Source organism: Oreochromis niloticus, linkage group LG1 (genome assembly GCF_001858045.2).
Source record: "Oreochromis niloticus isolate F11D_XX linkage group LG1, O_niloticus_UMD_NMBU, whole genome shotgun sequence".
Taxonomy (NCBI): domain Eukaryota; kingdom Metazoa; phylum Chordata; class Actinopteri; order Cichliformes; family Cichlidae; genus Oreochromis; species Oreochromis niloticus.
This window is the reverse complement of record NC_031965.2, coordinates 3520858-3542373: the sequence shown is the minus strand read 5'-3', so window position 1 is coordinate 3542373 and position 21516 is coordinate 3520858. Positions and strand designations below refer to the sequence as shown.

The following is a 21516-nucleotide window of genomic DNA, read 5'->3' as shown; positions in this document are numbered from 1 at the left end:
CGAACAGCCCTAATAAAAGGGTTGGAGAAAGCAGGCAGCAGGCATGTGAGAGGATGTCAGGCAACAGAGCAATAAATAGTTAGTTAGATCCTAGGGTGTTTGTCATTGATGCAGCACACAGACACCGTCACTGTTATCTCAGGCACACTGACTTACATGTCGCTGATTGTCCGTAATAGTAGCAAACAAAGAAGCAGGGGGAGAAGAAGAAAAGCATCAGAGAGAACTCAAACATTAGACTGAAACAGGAAAGAAAGAAAAAGCCGTACCATACAAGGCAAACAGCTAAGAGATGTTCTCAAATAGTGGATTATTAAATATGAATAACCAGATCTGTCATTTAACTGCTTTATGTCTGCAGGTGTGAGCTTACTTTGGAAGGTTCATCCCGTAGTGCTGCCACACGTCCCTTCTGAGGCCGTCTCAGGACGAGAGCGCTGCCATAATGGTCCGAGTTACTGTCCATCATCGAAGAGGCTGACACTGGATATCTGAAATCTGGGGTGCTGCCCAGCTGAGACCGCCTTGAAAAACAGTCACACCAATGAAAGTCATTCATGAATGAATAGGAAACTAAGTAAGAGGTTACATCAGGTGTATATTTTCAGTCTGAATGATTTCAGTCATATCTGTAGGCCATCTGACATTTTGACAAATTAAACCAGAAAACAACAGTTCCTGCAGCGTCTGTGGTCTGTCTGTTAATATCAACACTGTACAGTCCTCCGCATTGATCTTGGAGAACATTAGGTTGCAGTTGTGCAGCTGCAACTTGGTGCAGAACAAAAATGGCTATGGTTGTTATATTAGCCTTGATAAAAAATTACCTGCTTTATGTGACGTTCAGCTCAAGAGGCTACACAATCGTCATATGCAAAGCATGTTTTTGATGCTACATAAAAAAATAAACATTTAAGTAAATAAAATTAAGCATTATGGTAGAAATACAATCACTGCACACTTTGTTAGTTACACATGTCTAGAACCAGGTTGGAGCACATTTTACCTTCAGAACTTTTTACAACAACGTTCTGGAAACTGTCCCCAGATATTTCGGTCTATATTGACATAATAGCATTACACATTGCTGGATTGAGCTCTGGTGACCGTTAAAGCCACTGGAGGCCAGTGATGTTTTTGAACTTTGTGACATGATGTGTTTTCCTGCTGGAAGCAGCCATCAGAAGTTGGCTACACTGTTGTTATAAAGGGGATATGGTCACCAACAATACTCAGGTAGGCTGTGTTGTTTACACAATGTTCAACTGGGAACAAGAAGCCCAAACTACACCAAGAAAATATTCCCAACATCATTAGGCCACCATCAGTCTGAACAGGATAGCTCTAAGGCCGGATGGATCCATGCTTTCATGTTTTTTAAGCTACTTTCTGACCCTACTATCTGAATGTTGCAGCAGAAATCAAGAGTCATCAGACCCTGTGTGGTCTTTTAGCTGCACTGCTTCAGGGTTCAACATTCTGTGTGTTCTTGATGTTCTTCTCTGTAACTTGGTTGTGTAACTCTTTTCCTACTATCATTTTACAGCAAACTGTTCTTTCTCTTTTGACCTCAATGAGGCATTTTCAAACAGCATGTCTTTAGATTGTGTGAGAAAACCAGAGTATCCAAAGACAACCCAAACAGGTGGATTTGAACCCAAGACCTTCTTGCTGTGAAAACAGTGCTAACCACCGTGTCACTGTGCCATCTTCTGGAGAAAGGTTTTATAGTCGGATGAGACAAAGATTGATATTTGTGCACAATAACATGAAATACATTTGGAGAATTAAAGGCACCAACTCTCAAGCATGGTGGTGATAGCATTGTGCTTCAAAGCTGGTTTACTGTCAGTGGTACTGGCACACTGAACAAACTAAATGGAATAGTGAAGACGACACAGTACCTCTAAATTCTTCAACTTTACTTCAAATCAACAGCTGGACAATTGGAATTTGGACACAGTTAGGATCACTGTGTGTTTGGGACAGTGATACCAAACACATATTCAAACTTGTTTTGAATGGATAAGGCAGGCAAACAATAAGCTTCTGGAATGGACTTCCCAAACACCCGACCTTAACCCTGCGGAAAATTTATGGACTCTGCTTAAAAAGTCTGTGGTAGGAAACCAAACAATTGAAATCAACTCCATCAAGAAAAGTGGTTAAATATGAATCCACAGTTATGCTACAAGTCTGTTGATGGATGCCAAAGGTGTCTGGCTGGGGTGAAACCTCATCATGTTATCCAGGATTAGCGTATGTACATTTCTGACCTAAACACTAGGTATCGCCCAATAAAGTGGCCATTAAATGTATAGCATACTGCCATCACCAATGACATGTGGAACTTTTGTGGGTCAGTATCTTGACCACGGACATTTTGACATAACACTGGACAAAGTGGAAAGCAACCACCTGAGCTCCTCATAGTTTCCCAGCGAGATATAAAAGTCAAATCATTTCACTAGCTTACCCATGCAGTAGCGAGTTGCTCCTGCTCCTTCCCTGCTCATTCTCTGCTCTCATAGTCTCAATTTGGATTAAGAGCTGCTCCTATGAGAGAGAGCATGTTACAGATATTCTTGTTACCTACTGATGAATAAAATCTGTAGCCATGAAGAGAAAAAACACGACTGCTATAGAACAATTTAGAAAAAACAACCCAAAATATAAAAACACACAAACAGGAGGAATTTTTTATTTTTATTTCCTTACTTTCTCATGGTGGGACTCCTCAATTAATTTTTTGGTGTGCTCGAGTTCTCGAATCAGGGCATTCTGAGAAACAGGAATGATAAGAAATGCTTAACATGACACATGACTAGTCATGGGACACAGATTTAACAGGAACAACAAATATTTAGTTAGTTTGTTATGAATACTGTGTCCTCAGCTTGCCGACTTCTTTGTTCATCAGCCAAACTTTAGAATTTGGCACTAGAGATGTGCACTACCTTATCCTCCAAGGCAGACATCCTCTCTTTGAGGTGAAGCTGAAGTCTTTCATTGGACTCTGAGAGGAGCTTATCCACCGTCTCAGACAGACGCTTGTTGTGCTCCTCATTCATCTTCTCACGTTGCCGTGCCTACACAAATAGAAACATTTTTATACAACGCACAGCTGTAGCAATGCAATGAGAATCAAGCTTCCAGTAAGAACATTTCCCCTTGTTCTCACCCTGAGCAGCTCCTGGTTTTTTTCCTCGAGTTGGGCCTCCAGCTGCCTCAGTCTCTCTTCAACATTGCCATGGCGTTCCTCTGCCTGAAAACAAAGGTTAATGAGAAAAAACTACAAATCTGTACAAATATGTTTCTGTGATTTCATGTATTTAATCCACGCAGGGCTGAAAATCTCTAAAGCCAGACCTTACTATCCCAAACCCTCTGCCATCCATCCTGGAGAAGGACCTTGCTAAAAAAGACCCAGTGTAGTCTTTTTATTGTACTGCTTCAAGGTTCAACATACTTTTTTTCCCCTGTGTTTGACATTATGAGAACAGGCCCTTCAAAAGGATGAAGTCACCAACATTTACATATTTTAAAAGGAGCAAAAAGCCAAAAACATGCACTGTAACACAACCCAAAAATAATAAAGCAGCTCATGCGTCCCAGAATGCAGATCTACTGTATGGCAGCTTTATCAAAGTTTCACCACTGACTACACACCTGGGTTATGAAGGTTACCGGTTTCTAAAACATTTAGATTTATGCAAAAGCCAACACAGCCTGATCTAGTTTTCTTGTAGCTCTTATAGGTGGGGTCTCCATAAGTCTTTGAGCAAATCAGCTGGAACTTCCTGTTTGTGTCAAGACACCAAAAACTAGGTGCCTTGTGTTTCAGAGGAGAGGAGACGAAGGGTATCACCACGAACTATCAACACCGCTTACTAGCACATGAAGCACAAACACAGAGAAGCTGTACAGATAAAGCCAGATCACAGCTAGGATTCAGGTTTGACAGAGTATTTTGATCAAGTTTGAAACTGCACTTAACCAGGAATGTATTCTTTGTTTCACAGACTTCAGGTACATTTGACTATTTTGGCTTGATTTCGTCTGAAAATCTAAACGCACTAGATTTGCTATTGGTCTGGTTAAATTCAGCAACAAGGGATAGAGAACCTCCCAGTAAACAAAAAGGATTGGTTTAGCCATCTGGATAAAGCTGTTCTACCTTTTTCAATATCTTAGTGCCTTTAGAGCCACACAGAACACACTAAAGATGGAGGTGGTAGGAACAGCATGAAGAACACACAAAGACAGCATGACAGAGACAAATGAGAACATGATAATAATGCAAACATTTCAAGAGACTGAGCACAATTTAAATTAGTTGCTGAAGGGATAAAGCCTGTGTTGCAAGTTGCACAAATGAAATAATATAAGAAACCAGGGCAGTCATTTCTAGGTGTCTCTGCTGTATTCTGTATATTAAGTGTGCGGTTTAAGCACCACTCAAAGAGGAAATAAAAATCATTGCCATTAAAAATGCAGGGATGAGACACGGCAGGCTGCTTCTTTTCTCTTGTTTCTGTGTGTCTTTAAACAGGCGTAAATAAATGAAAGGAATGATACTAATTAAATTAACATAAACAGAAGGGGGGACAGACAGACTAGAGAAAGAGATAACTTTGTAGATTCTACTCACTTTCTGATAAACGCTAAAAGGTTCAGATGAGTAGACCAATGAAAAACACTACATTCAAAAATGTACAGAGTGCCAGACAAAATACTAATAAGGTGATACGATGCTGTTGCAGTGCAGTTATGCAGCAGGATGTTTTGTCCAAAATAAAGATTCAAACTATAAATGGATAAGAACAGGAGCTGAGTTTCTAAAAATAGGTCACTGTGAATATTTGGAGGAACATAAATAATGGCTTCCTCAGCAGCTTCCATGCAGAGTTGCTGTAAAGGAACTTCTTTAACATATCTGGTGACATTATGCAAACTTGTACCTTTATTCAGGTATTATGAGGTGATGCAATTTTGAGTCAGCTCCACTTAAAATAAATAAATACATATATACACAGATATGCAATTACAAATGAACAGCAGTTTTAAAAAGGTGCTGATGCTGATACCTTTGTGAGAGCAGCGACCCTCTGGGCTAACTCGGCTTCCACCTCTGGCAGCGTCTCTGCTTTCCGGATGGTCTGCTGCAGCTTCTGCTCAGCTAGTTCCAGCTTTTCCTGAAGTTGCCGGTTTCTCTCTTCAGTCTATGACAAACAAATCAAACCCAAACAGTCATGCGCAAATACGTTTAAGACTGTTTTGTCCTTCATTCCAGTCTCAAAGATGGCTTTGAGATCCACAAGGAGCAGAGAGTACCAGAAAACACACTTCAGCACAGGGGCAAAAAAAAAAAAAAAAGACAAAAGGGAGATGGGGTCAAGGGATGCACGAGGGTGGGAAGAGCAGGAAGCGAGTGACAGAACATTCAAAATGAAGCACAGACAAACAAAAACCAAGAAAGGAGGAGAAAGACATCTCCATCTCCACTGAGTACATGTAAAGAAACAAGCCAGTGTATTCAAGGCTTCACATTAAGAGCCTGCTGCGCTGCTCAGTGTGTGAACACAGCAAGAATTCCTCAATAGGAGTCTGACAACTGCAGGCAATTCCTGCTGGCAGCCAACTCTGAGACTCAAACAATAAATTCCTCACTTGCCTGCATACCAGATTAAAGTGTGTGGGCGCTTGCAGACAATAGCAATATGATGAAATGACTGCAAATTACAAAGAAACTGATCCAATCTTCTCTAATGCCAAACACACAATTAACTGATTATCCGAGTTGTGGTGGCTTTAAAAAGTCTCAAACAGCATGGGACCTACTTGTCTGTAGAGGGAGTCTTTATTGGCCACTTCATTCTCCAGCTTGTCGTTGAGGTCGTGGACAGAGGTAGCCTCTCGCTGAGCTGCCAGGTAGCGCTTCTCTAGAGTGGTAATCCTCTCCTCCATGTCTTCCTTCTGAGCCATAGACTATATGCATAAACATATTGCTTTAGAGTTCTCAGCCTTTGTGACAGGAATCCTTCTGATTGGGCATCTTTACACGAATATGAGAAGAAGACAAGGCACTAAAAGAATCCTGGTACTCCTTTTGGAGAATTCTGCAGCAAACATGTTAATGCTGCTTATACTGTTCTGCAGTGTAATGTTTAATGTCATGTTATCATGTTTATGGAGCACTGGATCTTTTGAAGCACTTGGCTGTTAAGATCTATAAAAACTGTGCTAAAACCATTGACAGATATGTGTGAACAATGCACACATGTACAAAGTCGCAACCTCATATTTCAATACATCTTTTTGTTACAAACAGATCGTGTCCTCTTTACCTCTCTGAGGTCTCTCTGTAGTCTTGTGTTCATGTCTTCAGACTTAATAAGGTCCTTTCGGGCTGTGTCCAGGTCCTCCTCCAGCTCAGTGATGCGTGATGCCATAGCAGCCATGCGCTCCTTCATTTGGCCCAAATCGGCCATCTGACGGTCCACTACCTCCTGGAGCTCGGCAACCTTACCGAATCCAGGTGCAGACTCGTCTTCCTGGCTCGACGAACCGTCTGATGACCGCTGTGGGCAGATTGACAACGGCTTTAAGATGTATATACAAAATATAGTGTTTTTTTCCTGGATGAACGTTGTGCTGTTATTGTTGGCTATTTGATAATCAAAAAGTTTGAGTAAATTAAAGACTTATGATGAGAAAAATGTAAACATCTTCCACTGAAAATTGAAATGATCACTGCCTGAAAGACAGGACTTGGAATGGATTTGAACTCCTGAGAGTTGATTGTCCTCAGACAATGGCAAGCTGATAAAGATTATTAACCGAAGTACAGAGAAAGGATACCCGCTTTTACCTGCTTTCTAATTTTTGTAATTTGTTTGTTTGTATGACACAGTGTAGCACATTCTATTTCATCCTTTTAATCAATTAAAGGGAAGGAAAATGTAAAAATGAAATAACACACATGTATTTTGAAACTGTAACACCCAGGATTATTTGTATACTTGTAATTGCTCTCATTCTTAAAGCTGATAAGAACAGAACAATTCTACCTGATCATGTTCACTACAATACATTACAATATAACAGCAAATTAAACTATTTAATCCTCTAGACATTTGTAAAACATGAGCAACTTTGTTGCCCTTTGGTTCTCACAAACATGCCACTTCTTATAAGCTGTTGAGTAAGCTCACCTTGCCATTAGTGCTTGGTGTGTTTTCAGAGTTGTGGTTAACCTCACTGGTTCCATCGGCCAACCCTCTCTTCTGACTGTTCTGTTCCCTGAGGTAAGCCAGCTAAGGAAAAGACCAGTTTGTTAGCACCCTGCCAAGTCATTCATTGATTTGTTGAACTAAACAACTATAAAGTTAACCACTAAACACAGTGCACAATTCTTTAAGACTTCCTTTCACCCTGTAACATATTTTAAGCAAGTGCATATTTAAATGTTCACACAAACGCCTCATAGATCCAAAATCGAAGAAAGAGGTCTTGTCTTAGGAAGTTAAATTTCTTATCAAATGAGGCAGGTGTTTGATTTTATGTGCAATGGCATGCAGGCATGTGTGTGGTCCCAGTTTGACTTCCAGGAACAAAAGATGACTGTAGCACTGTAGCGTGAAGCAGAGAGGAAATCTAGGACACCTCCCTGAGATCCTCTGGGCCTTTAGTCAATTTTAATCCCATTCAGTACACAGAGGACTCTGGATTCTTCGTACCTTATACACATGAGCTTTGAATATCAATTTCTTTTTCAGACTCAGCAGCACAGATAAAGACAGGATATTATAATCATTATCATTATTATTCTGATGATATAAAAAACATATTAAACAATGTTTTACTGATGCTTGTAGCTTACAGGCAGCAGCATTTATAAGTCTAACTCAACGAGAGTCTTTTTATCAACTGTCACAGAGGACACCAAATATAAAGATAAAAGTAGACTAGATGGGTAGTTAACACTTCAATTTTAAATATAACACACATAACTTTACCTTCTAACTCATCACTACCATTCACACCTATGGGCAATTTAGAATTATCAGTTAACCTAACCCCACTAATTGCACGTCTTTGGACTGTGGGAAGTCAGAGCATCTGGAGAGAAACCAGGGAGGAGAACATGCAAACTGCACACACAAGACAAACCTAAGTAAACTTCTCTGTAGTAATTCTTAATACATTGTGTTTTCTTACTTCTTTGTGTGAAAAGGTGAGCTGTTCCTCCAATGCGCTGCATCGTTCCAAAGCAACACGAAGTCGCTCCCTAACCTTGAAAATATAAAATGGACAGAAAGCAACATGTAACTCCAAAAATGATGAACAATGGTTCACATGTCGACATGTACCAATACTGCAAGAAAAACTGTTTAACAGAATTGTACCTTTTCGTCGAGGGCTTTATGGTGTTCAAAAAGTGACTTTAGGGCTTTGAGGACCTCCACTTCACTTGAGACGCCTGCTGGAGATTGAGCCTGCCGCTTCACCACAGTCATCCTCAGACTGCGCTCATGGCGAGACACCAGGCACTCCAAGTGTTCTAGCAGGAGCTGGATACACAGACAGTTACAAAAAAAAAAAAAAAAAGTCCAAATCATTTCTCATCATCCACTCGCATCTGAAAAACCTTTTAAGTAAACAAATGCAAAACCAGTCAAAATAATAAAGATAAAAGTCAGCACTAACTGCTGCTGCAAAGTGTTTTATCATTTGTAGCTTAAATATTGTGATGACTAAGCAATGCCCTAAGCTGTGACAACAGACATTGTCTGTTCTGTCAGTGCTATGACAACCATCTTTTCTCATAATAGAAACAGACGGAAATCTGACAAGTATTTCCAGGTAGAGTGTGCAGGCCCAACTAAATGCTTCTTATTGACAGCTGATCCTCTGTGAATGTGTGTGCAGGACGATCTACTAACCCGTGTGTTGTTTCTCTCGGCCTTTAGTTCTGCAATCTCCTCCTCCTTTTCCAGAAGCTGCTCTCGGCACACGTTCAGCTCCTTTGTTAGTGCAGCAAATTCCTAAAATAGGAATGGATAAATTCAGTAACATGTAACAACTACTTACAAGGCCTTTTTTTTGGTTAGGGAGAGTTTGGGAAAAAAGAGTGGTGGCAGGGAAGGAGGGAAATTGCACATTCAAAGCTAAAACTTTGATCATGGGTAAAATAAAGTGTAAAGTCGCTGCAGCAATTTCATATCATTTTCTAGAAGTAGGTGGAGGTTTTTAGATCAACTTCTTTTTATTGATGTTTTTATGCTACACACCATAATCTGATAATACGCAGTCTGTCATGACCCGCTCTCTCTCACTCTCCCCATCACTTGGATCAAAGAACCGTAAAAATACATTTACATGTCTGCACATACACATGTTCACATACAGTAGCATGCTTAATAATATTATAATTAAAAATAAACAAACTAAAAACACCTTCATAGTCAAAATAGTACAACGCAGTTAATATAGGTAAATTATTACCATGTATGCGTTTGTACTTCACATATACAAACACACGTATAAACACAAACACATTCATATGTGTAGAATAGTCAGCATCTTATAATGGCAGCTAGTTTCTAAGAGATGCACATAACATCTCTTAGCCCTTTTTTTAGTTTCAACACTGACATCACCTCGGTATTTCAGACACATGTTCATTTGACCCAGTAACAATCTGGACCATGCACTACACATATAAGATAAGACAAGACTTTAATGATCCCACGGCAGGGAAATTCTTGCGTTACCTCAGCTCAGGTACAGATAGCAGAAGGAAAATACAAAAAATACAAATAAAATGCAAACAAATACAAAATAAGTAAGATAATACACGATATACAACGGTTGCATACACAGTATGTGATTATGGATATGGTTGTGGAAATATGCAAGACATAAATTTAGCTATTCTACCACTACTATTCCTAAGTAAGTAATAGATATCTATTTATGCTATATACCTAATCAAATCCTGTCTATTTACAGCAAATTAATATGTCATTGTATATGTTCCACAGCAGATCAACAGACTCTAAAACTAATACTGCTCCTCACTGGTGTATTTGTACATTGCTAGTGTTAAGATGTCAGTATAACACATCACTGTCCTCTGTGATGACGGTTTGTTTTGAAGCCAGCGCCATGACTGCATACCAAGTGCATTCCTTTCTTTCCTTGCCGGTGCCGACAAGCAGACAGCCATGTTTACGGCTTTAAAAAGAGCCACAGTTGGCAACCCCCTATTTTCAGCAAATTATCTTAACACTTTCACACTTATTTCTTAAATCTGCGGCAAAGTTTTATTAGAAACCTCTGCCTGCTGACAAGAGTATCTGTCCTTTGTAGATCTTTTTGGTATGAGAAGAAAATGAATGGACAGTCAAACGCCTCAGTATATGTAAATGCAGAATGCAGAACGGAGCTTTTTTAATCTTCCATCTTTCTGTGGTTCTCTTCCAACAAATATCCACTCACACAGAGACAGCCACAGATACACACAAACACACAGAGCTTGTAAGGATTGCATGCATGGTTGGACCGCTAAAGAATTTGCCATCCTGATTTTTTGCCCTGTAGCACAAGCACCCTGAGTAGTAAGACCTTCTTGCAATGCTTCTGAGGGTAAGAAGGTGGGGGGTGGGGGGGTAGGAGGGCTGCTGGAACTGATGGTTCTTTTCAGTCACTACCACAACTATTCTCCCTTCCCTTCATTCCAGCCTCTGAGCTTTTCCAGCACTTGGCACAGATTTTGCTCAAAGAGTTAGTTTCCTATTGGCTAGAACCAGGATCTTCACTTTCCACTGGCCAATAAGAGACTGAAAGGCAGGCTCAGGGGTAATTACAGAGTTGCTTATTTCCTACATTCCACAGCAGAGGCTGAAGTTAGAGAAATCTCAAGGTTGCGTATAACCTATGTTTTAATTTATCATGTATTACCCCTTACCCATAACATTCTTTAACTCATTTATACACAAAATAAATAAATAAACAACATATTGACTCTGATACACGACAGACTGACAGAGTCACAGTGTAACTCGCTAAGGTACAGGGAGCCTGAATTCTATCATGCAACAAAACAAAAAAGAAAAACCAAAAGTATCCAAACACCCTGAAATCTGACCTAGGCTGGAACCTTTAAAACACATAAAAAAGAAAAAAAGAAAAAAGTATATGGGTAAGTTTTTTATGGGTAAGTTCCTTCTCAACAGGCACCATCAATCTGCGCATATCAGTTGATTTCAACACCCACCCTTTTGACTCTGATGCTCTTGCGTACATCCTATTGGCAAATCTAAGATGATTTTTATCTTGCCCCTTCTGCAAATTACTCTGTAACTCATCATTTTTGCCATTCATGCCATTTCTCACCAATGTCATGTCTACTGTCACTAATTTCTTCTCTGTTCTTCAAGGTGTTTTTGTTGCTTCCTGTATTTTGGCTGTCCATTTATGCATGTGGGCAGGGATGTGAGCCCTTCCCGTGTTAGGCTTTCCATGCATGCGCTTGAAGGGGCAGGGATGTCCCCAAACAGGCTTGACGATAAATATAAATATAAATATACTCTGGTTTAAGTATGGTGCAGGGCTCGCAAAATCGCTAGCCCGACGTCCCGGGGCTAGCGAACTTTCCAGTCGGGCTACCAAAATCTATCTCAGCCCTGCCCGTCGGGCTATCATAGGAAGGAAAAATATATGTCATTGCTTTTGCATTCTTTCGGACATGTAGCTGGGTAATTGTGTCATTGGCATCGGGGAACCACTGTCAATATGTAACATATTGAAATCGCGTTTGAATTTGCGCTTGTTTTTTGCTTTCACTTTGCGATTGCGCGAACTGTGTATAGAGAGCGGCAGCACTGATTGGTGAGTGACGATTAATTGCGCACCAATTCCTCTGACATCGTCTTATCACTCATTAGCTTACTATTCAAACCTGACAAGTGAAATCTCCCACAGCAAGCTTAAACATGTGAGAGGTTGATTGCGCAGAGAATCGCTGACCGTTATGTGAGTGTGTGTGTGTAAAAGCAGCAGGATATATATTTTAGTTCTGCTGAGCCAAATAAGACAAGTCAGGGTGAAGAAGTGACAGCCAAAGAAAAGCCGACCACAAAACGTATAAGTTATGACAAATCAGACAATGAGGGAAAAAGAAAGTGCAGCTTTATGGTTTCATGGACAAAAGAATTTCTGTGGCTGGAATATGACGAGCTAAATAACCAGGGGTGCACATAAGTGGTCCGCATGTGCGCATTCGCTGTCAAAATAAAAAGCGCGCACCAAGAAGTTGCAACTTCTTATCTGGTGCGCGTTTTTTATTTTGACAGCGAATGCGCACATGCGGACCACTTATGTGGACCCCTGTAAAAAACAATGTTCTGCCGGGTGTGTTGTTGGTTTTCCCTCGATTTCTGAGTCGACAAGCGCCTTTGTTACTGGGACCAGTAATTTTAAGAAAGACCCCCATTAGAACCCATGAGAAATGCAAGAAATGCATTATTGCTCAGTCTGCAATATCTTTCCCAGAACAAACACCAATTGCAAAGAACATACTAAAAATAAACCTGAAACATCTGTTTAGAACAGCGTACTATGTTGCAAAGAGTGAACTACCACTGGCAAAATTTAGCAGTCTTTGCAAACTTCAAAAAAAAAAAAAAAAAATGTCCTAGATCTTGGTTCCCCTTACCTCTTACCCTTGACTTCAGTGGAAATTTCAAATTCAGGACCTGACACAGACTGATTCACACAGTTCTTACAAGTTCATAGAAATTTCTGTTCAATTAGAACCAAGTATTTGAGTTGATGATTGTAATTTTTATACAATGTTGTAATTTGTGTTTCAACAATTTTTTGATTAATGTTTTGTTTCCGAAACAAAACATCAAAAAATTGCTCTCTTTTTTATTCGGGCTACTTAAATTTATTTTGGGCTACCACAAACTGAAGAGTGCCTGCCCGAAGGGCTACCAGGGATTTTGAAATTTTGCGAGCCCTGTGGTGCATGTTCTTCAATTTAGAATTAGTGTACCTAACACAAGCATTTCAGGGAAAACCATACTCTGCACCACACTCTCCACTAAAACGTCATTGTGAGAAAGACTCATGATGATTCGAGAAACAAATGTTTTAAAAAACCCATAATTTTCAGCATTAACATTATGCATTCATGTTTATCCCTTTTATTTGGATTGTCTGTTTCATTTAGTATTTCATTATTCTTAGTAAGCTCTCCCACAGAAAAATTCCACCAACAGCATATAGTAAATATTCTTTTTGTGTGGCTTAGTGACATAAAATTCAAGATACTAAAATAACAGCTCTATTATAGCAGACCAAAATGTGTCCAAGGTGTCAACTTGGAGAATATAAAGTATATTTTTAACATTAAATCTTTTAATTTCTCAGTGTTCATGCTCTCTAACTGCGAATTTAGCTCTGGGATCACTGCACAAAGGGAGAAGATTAGGAAACAGTGAGACACTGTTATGTCAATACCGAAGACAAGAATGCACAGCACACTATGTGACAGAACACATGATAAAGCAAACAGGGCACTATGTTTTATGCTATACTAGAATGATACTGCAATAACCTGCCACTGAAAATAGTACCATAACACCTTGGTAGTGTTTCCCCACACACAGACTTCACTTAGGCGGACTGCCTAGATGTCATAATGGCAGTCCCACCAGTTAGCAAAGGCCCTTCGCGTCAAGTCAAGTACAAGTGTCCTAGCTGACCGTCCACAGCTTGTTGACAAAGCAGACCCGCGTGTAATACATAGCCAAAAGTCAGGGCATTGCCCCTGCAAGCCAGCAAGTTTCTACAACGGTGTAGGAAAACATTTTTGTACGCACAACATGTTAACATAAGTAAATAATAAACACACTAAATAGGAAATTTTTATTTTTATTTAAAAATTCAGTAAAACTCATCTGCAGTATCCCAGACCTGTCAGACTGCTGTTCACCTCAGCTGTTAACATGGCTGCTGTAAAGAATCCTGAAGGAAGCTGTATAACTTTGTGCTCCAACATTGGTTAGTGAAGCATTGCTTCTGTCCAATGACATGAGGATTTTCTGTTTGGTGACAGTTATCGTTTTTATACAATGACTGTACAGAATCGAGCACTTGGATAGCGCTATTTCTGGTCTTTAATGTTACTTTGTGTAAAATTTCACCACTAGAGGTCAATAGATTCACGACTGCAGTCAACTAAATTTTATTGTCTCACATCTCTCAATACAAGTGTATAATCCTAGCAACTATAGAACAAGCATGTTTTAAAATTTAAAATAAATGTCACTTTTCAATAATTTTAGCTACAGTCAGTACTACACTAATAAAAATTGTATTAGCATATACATGAGAGGCATTGACAGTGGACAGGTTTAACCTTGCACATAATTTTGAGAAACCATAGGAAATTAAGCACTGTTCCAAGAGCAACAGGTTAGCAAATGTGATGATATCCATCAAGCCGTGTGCTTCATTTTGTGAAATAAAAACTGGGGGGGTGAATGAACGAATGGGTCAATGAGACATGTCGTACAAAGCGCTTTGAGCGCTCAAGTAGAGCAAAAGGGTACTATATAAGAACCAGTACATCAGGTGCCTAAAGTATAATGACAATGCAAGTTGGAAGTAGGGCTGGGCACTGAGGATTGTTTTAAACTGGTACCAATTGCAAACTGGTCAGCACAAATAAGAACCTAGACAATCAGTGTTGCTACCATTAGGTATCCAAAGATGATCACTCCACCAAACTTAAATCTCAGTATAGGTCCACTCCTCCGATACATTTAACAGTTCACTCCTAGATATAATTTACCCATCAAATGTTTATGTAGCTAGAATATATCACTCCTTTAAGTCACCAGCAAGATGTAATTATGTTATCTACCACACTTGTTAACGTTTTGCTCTTGGAAGAGGTCAGTACTTCCATTAGAAACAAATAAAAAAAGATTTGTGTAAATTGTAAGGGCAAGTGAACTAACAGTCTGTGGTAAGCTGCAGCCAGTGCTCTATTTAAGGCTAACAAATATACACCAGAGAAGAAATAAGAGACCACATGTTGGACATAGTCAATGTAAAGTGAAAAGATAGCACAATCAAAACATTTGCATTAAAAGGACAAAAACAGTTTATCAGACCACCTGTTCAACTAGCTTTAACATGTAGAAAATCAACCTTTCACCTGCTCCCATCCGCTGATGCTATGTTTCTTACAATAACAGTACACTTTCGAGGCTGACATGAATTGTTAAAAACTAGCTTAAACCATTTGATTTGTGTCTTCAAATGTGGTGTATTCTTGTATAGGCTATGATAGGAACCACTATCCTCTCTGTCTAGTACTTGGAGACAGCCCATGTTTTGTTTTGTTTTTTTGCTGTCCCCATCAACAGGACAAAGCATGGAGACAAGGCCATGTCTAAATTGTGAAGCCTTCTATCGTCCCTAGAGGCTGTTTTATACAACAAAAAGATAGTCTAACTGCAGCTATTCTAAACTACACACAGGTACTCATTTTAAACTTTCATAACACACTTACACTTTTTAAGAGCCCACAGTGCATGACAATAATCTCTATATTTTTTTTTCCTGTACAGTCAGCAGACTGATGCTTTTGAGACTGATCAGAACAGGCCTGCCTTCTACATAATGACTTTAGCCGCTCTTAAAAGCTTATAGGTGCTGAAATGTGACACTGTGCACCGGGCATCTGTTCTCCTAAACGGGGACCCACCATCAAACCTAATTAGACACCACAATAGCTCTGTACAGAGTTGCTAAGCTTGCTACAAAAAAACAAAACAAACACACAAAAACCCCACATCAATAGAGAAGAACTCAATTGATTAAAAAAAAAAAAAAAAAAAAAAAAAAAAAAAAAAAGGAGAAAATGTTCATTTTTACTTTTCTTTTATGTTACATTTGTGGTACAAGTGCATGCAAAGATCCTTGAACCATTATAGATTTATTTAATGAGGGTATATTAATAAAATTGTGAATGCATTATTTAAATGTGCTATATTTTTCCTGCTTCCTTCTAATGCATTTAAAGTGAAAAGTTGTTTTTTGTTTGTTTGTTTGTTTGGTTAAATGCTTCCATTGCCCACCCAATTGCCAAAATTACATGTAGTGGTGCTGCACTGCATCATTTTACGGCTTTTTCCTAAAAATTGCTATGGCACCTATTATTGATGTCAGCAACTGCTCAGTTGTTGCTTCAACAGGTCTACAGGAAAAGACTCAGCTATACATTCTTCACAGGAGAACTTCAAAATGAACTAGATCTATAGAATAGAAGTGCTAGCAGCAGTTTGGAAAAGCACTTAAACAATACTAGTGTGCAATAGGTGTACTGCAGTTGTTCTGGCTTTTTGAAATACAGGGGCTGGAATGATTGATAACAAAATAAAGTGCTGTCTGCTCAGTTATAAAGGTACCATCCATTTCTTTCTTTTTTGTGTATCAAATTACCTTTGGTAAACACTAGGGCTGCAGCTGTCGATTATTTTAATAATAGAGTAATCTATCGATTCTTCCATCGATTAATTGAGTAATCGAATAAGAAATACTTGTGTTTTATTAATAAACAGTAATAAAATATTCAAAAGAGGGGGGAAAAAAAAACAGGGTTTTCTAAATAAACTGCTCATTGGTTTCCTTTTTCGAAATTGCAATGCTTTAAAGTTTAACTGCAGACAACGTCTGTCTAAATGAGAAAAAGCACAAAACCCCCCAGAAAAACCCCCAAACCATTTGAATGTATTTATGTGCCATATTAAATTCACTTTTTTTTTTTTGAAGAAATCATTTTCTTGAATGCAAATATATACAAACACACGCGTTTTACTATCAATCTGAAAAATGTTAGGTAAGCCTTGAAATGAAAAGCAACAACAAGCCTTGGTAGCAACAACAGCAATCAAGCATTTGCGATAACTGGCAATGGGTCTTTTATAGCGCTGTGGAGGAATTTTGGCCCACTCATCTTTGCAGAACTGTTGTAATTCAGCCACTAGGGCTGGGCCATATTATACCGTTCACGGTAATACCGGTACAATGTTAGGCAACGATAAGAAAATGAAATATCGCGATAGAATATGGGTAAAACGCGCATGCGCAGTGCCTTTGTTTTCATACGCACATGGCCGAAAAAGCACGGCAGCAACGGAGAATGAGAAGGGGGAAAGCGGATTGTTGAGTAAAAAGGATGAACCAGAATTCGTTTGTAAAAATCGTGAAACTTCAGTGATGTGAAACTGGTTTGGTGTTTGTCCGTCAGATAGACAACAAAGCACATTTTTTTTGTAGAACATGCAAGCGGGCCGTCGTTATTGCCATATTTTTCGGACTAAGGTGCGCGTAAATCTGGGAGTAACCTGGGTCCTAAACTCCGTCTTCTTCAGGTCCCAAATTCAAACGAACACTGCAGCATCACTGAGAGTTAAAAACTATCTAAATTCTTTCATCTTTAATAAAACGATCAGCATTGCTGCTTTACCAGGTGTAACTATGAAGTTTAACATCCAGGCATCCATGAAAACAGAATTTATTACATTTAACTGAGTTAGAAGTTAGCAGGAAGTTAGCTCGCTAGTTTCGCTAGTTACCCAAGCATGATATAGCATGTTCTGACTGAGAAATTTCTGAAAAAATTCAAACGTACAGCTCTGCTATCACTTCCAACATAAATGAAGACGGCAAACTAAACAGCAGTGACGTTTGTAGGGTTACTGAAGTTGGGCTAGGTGGTATATAATGATGTGCTACGTGATCGCTAGCAACACAGCTATGTTAGCATAACATAAACAGTGAAGCTGGAGGATGAACGCTAACTTTTTTCCACTCGATAAAAGTTAACGTGAAGGTTCCTGATGGTTAGGGACAAATGCAATCGCATGGCAGGATGCTGTAAACGGACCAAACTTCAGTCAGGAGAACAACTGAGATAATCCATCCACAATACGAGGTTAATCATTAATATACTGCAACAACATGGGAATATAATAGAATAGAATAATCCTAATTGTCCCACAAGGGGAAATTTGGTCGTAACGGCAGCCGGAAAGACAGCTGTGATAGAATACAGGATTAATGAATCAATGGTACAGAAGTGGAAGAAGCAAGAAGAATGAGTTGAATAAAGTTTGATTTATCTGTCTGCTTTGTTTCTCTTAATGTGCCGTGCACCTTATGGTCCGAAAAATACGTATTTGACTTCTTTTATTTGGCACACTGCAGTTTAAAGTGCCTCTTTTTAACTTCAGTAGATATTATACATGGTTATGCTCAGGATATGTCAGCCCATTTCTACTGGAAATGCCTTTTGGTTAAACTTTCAGCAAGGAATCTGCATTTGCACTGTTAAATTTTTATGTAACTTTAATGCACATAAAAACAGCTGCTTGTTTAAGTGAAAATAAATGGATGGGGGTTTTTTTGCGCTAGTAAAGTTGTGGAGTTGTATTTTGTCTCGCATCAATTATATCGTCAGTTATATCGTTATTGCAAATTTTCAAATATATATCGTGATATATATTTTTGGCCATATCGCCCTGCTCTATCAGCCACATTGGAGGGTTTCCAAGCCAGCGTTTATCTTCACTGATGCTGATGTATTATCAATCTTTTTGTTGAAAAACTGGGGCTGCGTCAGTTAATGCTCCCAAAATTTTTATTCACACACCACGCCAAAGTACCTTTCTATTACAGTTCTGTGTCGTAAATGAGGGTGGAACTCTTGAGTTTCCATGGTAACAACAGTTAGGACTGGGCGATATGACCCAAAATTCATATCTCGATATTTTTTAGCTGGATGGCGATATACGATATATATCTCAATATTTTTTTTTAAAGCCATAAGGTAAGAACAAAAAGAGTTCTTAGTCAAAGCTGTGTCCCAGATGTCACACAGCCACTTTTATTAACATACAGTATAGATATACATGAAAAAATTACTCAAAAATAAATGAGCATTTATTAAATAATAATACTCCATAAATAAAAGAAAACAATGTTGTTTTTGTGCATAACAAAGAGCTCACAATTGTGCAGTCAAAATGTAAACTAACAGACGCTGAGCATAATAACAAAGACAGATTTCACAGCTGCTCTGTTCCCAACTTCTACTGCGTGACTGACAGCCTGGAGTTTGAAATCCGCTTCGTAACCATGTCTCTGAACAGGTGCCATTTATGGTCCTTATACACACACAATACGGTAATATTACGTTGAAGCACAGTACGTATCACTCCGCGAGGCTCCTCGGTAGCCGTAATGCTCCAACAATCCATCAAGCGGTGCAGCTCCGTAGCTTACCAAAGTTGTACTAAAACATTTTTGACAGATTGCTGAGCGCCGTGTACCACATAATAATAATAATAATAATAATAATAATAATAATAATAATAATAATAATGCATTGGATTTAGATAGCGCTTTTCAGGGCACCCAAAGCGCTTTACAATGACATTATTCATTCACGCTCACATTCACACACTGGTGGAGGCAAGCTACGGTTGTAGCCACAGCTGCCCTGGGGCAGACTGACAGAAGCGAGGCTGCCATATCGCGCCATCGGCCCCTCTGGCCAACACCAGTAGGCGGTAGGGTAAAGTGTCTTGCCCAAGGACACAACGACCAGGACAGAGAGGCCGGGGATCGAACCGGTGACCTTCCGGTTACAGGTGCCCTTCCCAACCCCCTGAGCCACGGTCGCCCCGGTTCGCGGTCATCAAGCACAACCAAAATTCATACATAAGGCGCACTGTCGATTTTTCACAAAATGAAAGGATTTTAGGCACATCGTTAGCGCGGTAAGCTCATTAGCGCGATTAGCTTGCTAACACGTTGACGCCGTGCAGCCCCACGCATGGGGCGATCCGTGGTAACTCGTCAACGGAGATTTGCCGTGTCAATCTTGTCATTGCCTGCAGGTGAAGCGATGGGGGAGGAGAGGGAGTTGTGTTCAGTGAAGGAGAGGCGAGGCCGAGTAACGTTGCATAGAGACAAAAGTGGACGAAGGAGAGGCAAACTTGCGGCTCCACAAGTATAATTAAAACGTAACATAGACTATATCGGTATAAACGATATTGTCACATCTTATATCTCGTATAGAGCTGGGCGATATAAGATTTTTTCATATCACGAGAGGTTTTTTTCATTTCAGGCGATAACGATATATATCACGATATAAGCCAAATAACTATATTTGTAAGATTTAAATGTGCCGTTGCTCACAAGTAAAATCTGAACTAATTAGCAGCTTGTTTTAATTAAAATATTTATTTCCCATAATAAGTTCAACAGGGTAGATGTACTTAAGGAACATGAGACTTCAGTTTCAGATAAATAAAGGCAAATATTGCAAACTACACAAAAGGCAGCTGCTAAAGCGTTTAAGTTTCAAAATAAAACAAACAAAACAGACTAAATTGTCAATTCCACTTAGAAACAAAATATTAATTCTAAAAATAAATCTTAGGTCGTTTTACAGAAGAACAGACAAAATTGACTAACTTCTGTTAATATCAAATAAACTGAGAACTAAAAGGAAATTCTCAATCTCTCCTTGTTGTATAGCTTAGCTTTTCAAACAGTTTTAACAGTTACTTTAGTCTGACAAAAGCCGAATGACGAATCAGTGCTTTCAGTCAGAGATTGAGCATGCACCGCTTTATTGTATTTCCAGACTTGCTTTCGGCACAATTTACAGTGCGCGCTACTCTGTTTTTTGTCAGACTTGAAATAGCCAAAATACCTTCACACTACGGAACTTTTATGGCCCTTCTGTTCGACAAGCTCTCCGGAATTGGAACCATCATCGTTTTTTTCTTCGGTAACCTTCGGTCACGCTCTCGGTTGATTTTTCTCTAGTCGGCACACTCACTTCCTTCATTACCTGGGCAGCCCGGCTAGCTGCTTCCCAAACAAATACACATGTGCGCCTTGACACTTGTGCTGCACGTAACAAGTCACGTGACGTGACGCTGTGGCTGCGATTGGTTCGGCTCTGCGCTACTTAATTTGGATTGGCTGTTTTTTTTGTTTTGTTTTTTAAGAGGACAAGAGAGATGAGGCCTATCGCAATAGTTTAATTTTTCTATCGAGAAAAAGTTATTTCGCAATACATATCGTTATCGTTCTATCGCCCAGCTCTAATCTCGTATAAAAATATAGCGATATTTTTACAAAAGTCGATATATCGCCCAGTCCTAGTAACAGTGGCGCATTGCAGAGACTTGTTTAAAACGAAGCAAAAAAATTTGTGTCAACAATTTTCTATAATTGAATTCCTCAATGAATCAGTTCAGCCCTAGTGAACACCATGGGTGAAAAGTAATTTTATTAAATTTACACATTCCATGTGTTTGCAAATAGATTTAAACAAAAAGATGAGATAAAGAACAGGTTTACTCACATGACACTATAAAGAAGTGCATCTCATTTAAAATCTTTTTAACACAT

General features: G+C 39.2%; 1 protein-coding gene across 21 annotated transcripts in view; it reads right to left on the bottom strand.

Moving 5' to 3' along the window:
• ppfia1 (PTPRF interacting protein alpha 1) overlaps positions 1-21516 on the bottom strand; it is a 49374-nt gene that overhangs the window by 15495 nt on the left and 12363 nt on the right. For 14 of the 21 annotated variants that reach the window (XM_025908588.1, XM_025908607.1, XM_019349075.2 and 11 more), the window contains exons 3-15: positions 8946-9047; positions 8409-8573; positions 8221-8295; positions 7215-7316; positions 6348-6581; positions 5842-5988; positions 5088-5222; positions 3182-3265; positions 2958-3089; positions 2719-2781; positions 2477-2556; positions 374-524; positions 157-162 (exon numbers count right to left, since the gene is read on the bottom strand). In XM_025908588.1, the coding sequence (XP_025764373.1) occupies positions 157-162; positions 374-524; positions 2477-2556; positions 2719-2781; positions 2958-3089; positions 3182-3265; positions 5088-5222; positions 5842-5988; positions 6348-6581; positions 7215-7316; positions 8221-8295; positions 8409-8573; positions 8946-9047 (1476 nt within the window). The remainder of the gene's footprint in view (positions 1-156; positions 163-373; positions 525-2476; positions 2557-2718; positions 2782-2957; positions 3090-3181; positions 3266-5087; positions 5223-5841; positions 5989-6347; positions 6582-7214; positions 7317-8220; positions 8296-8408; positions 8574-8945; positions 9048-21516) is intronic. The other 7 variants (XM_025908615.1, XM_013275987.3, XM_019349425.2 and 4 more) reach the window with 1 other exon arrangement.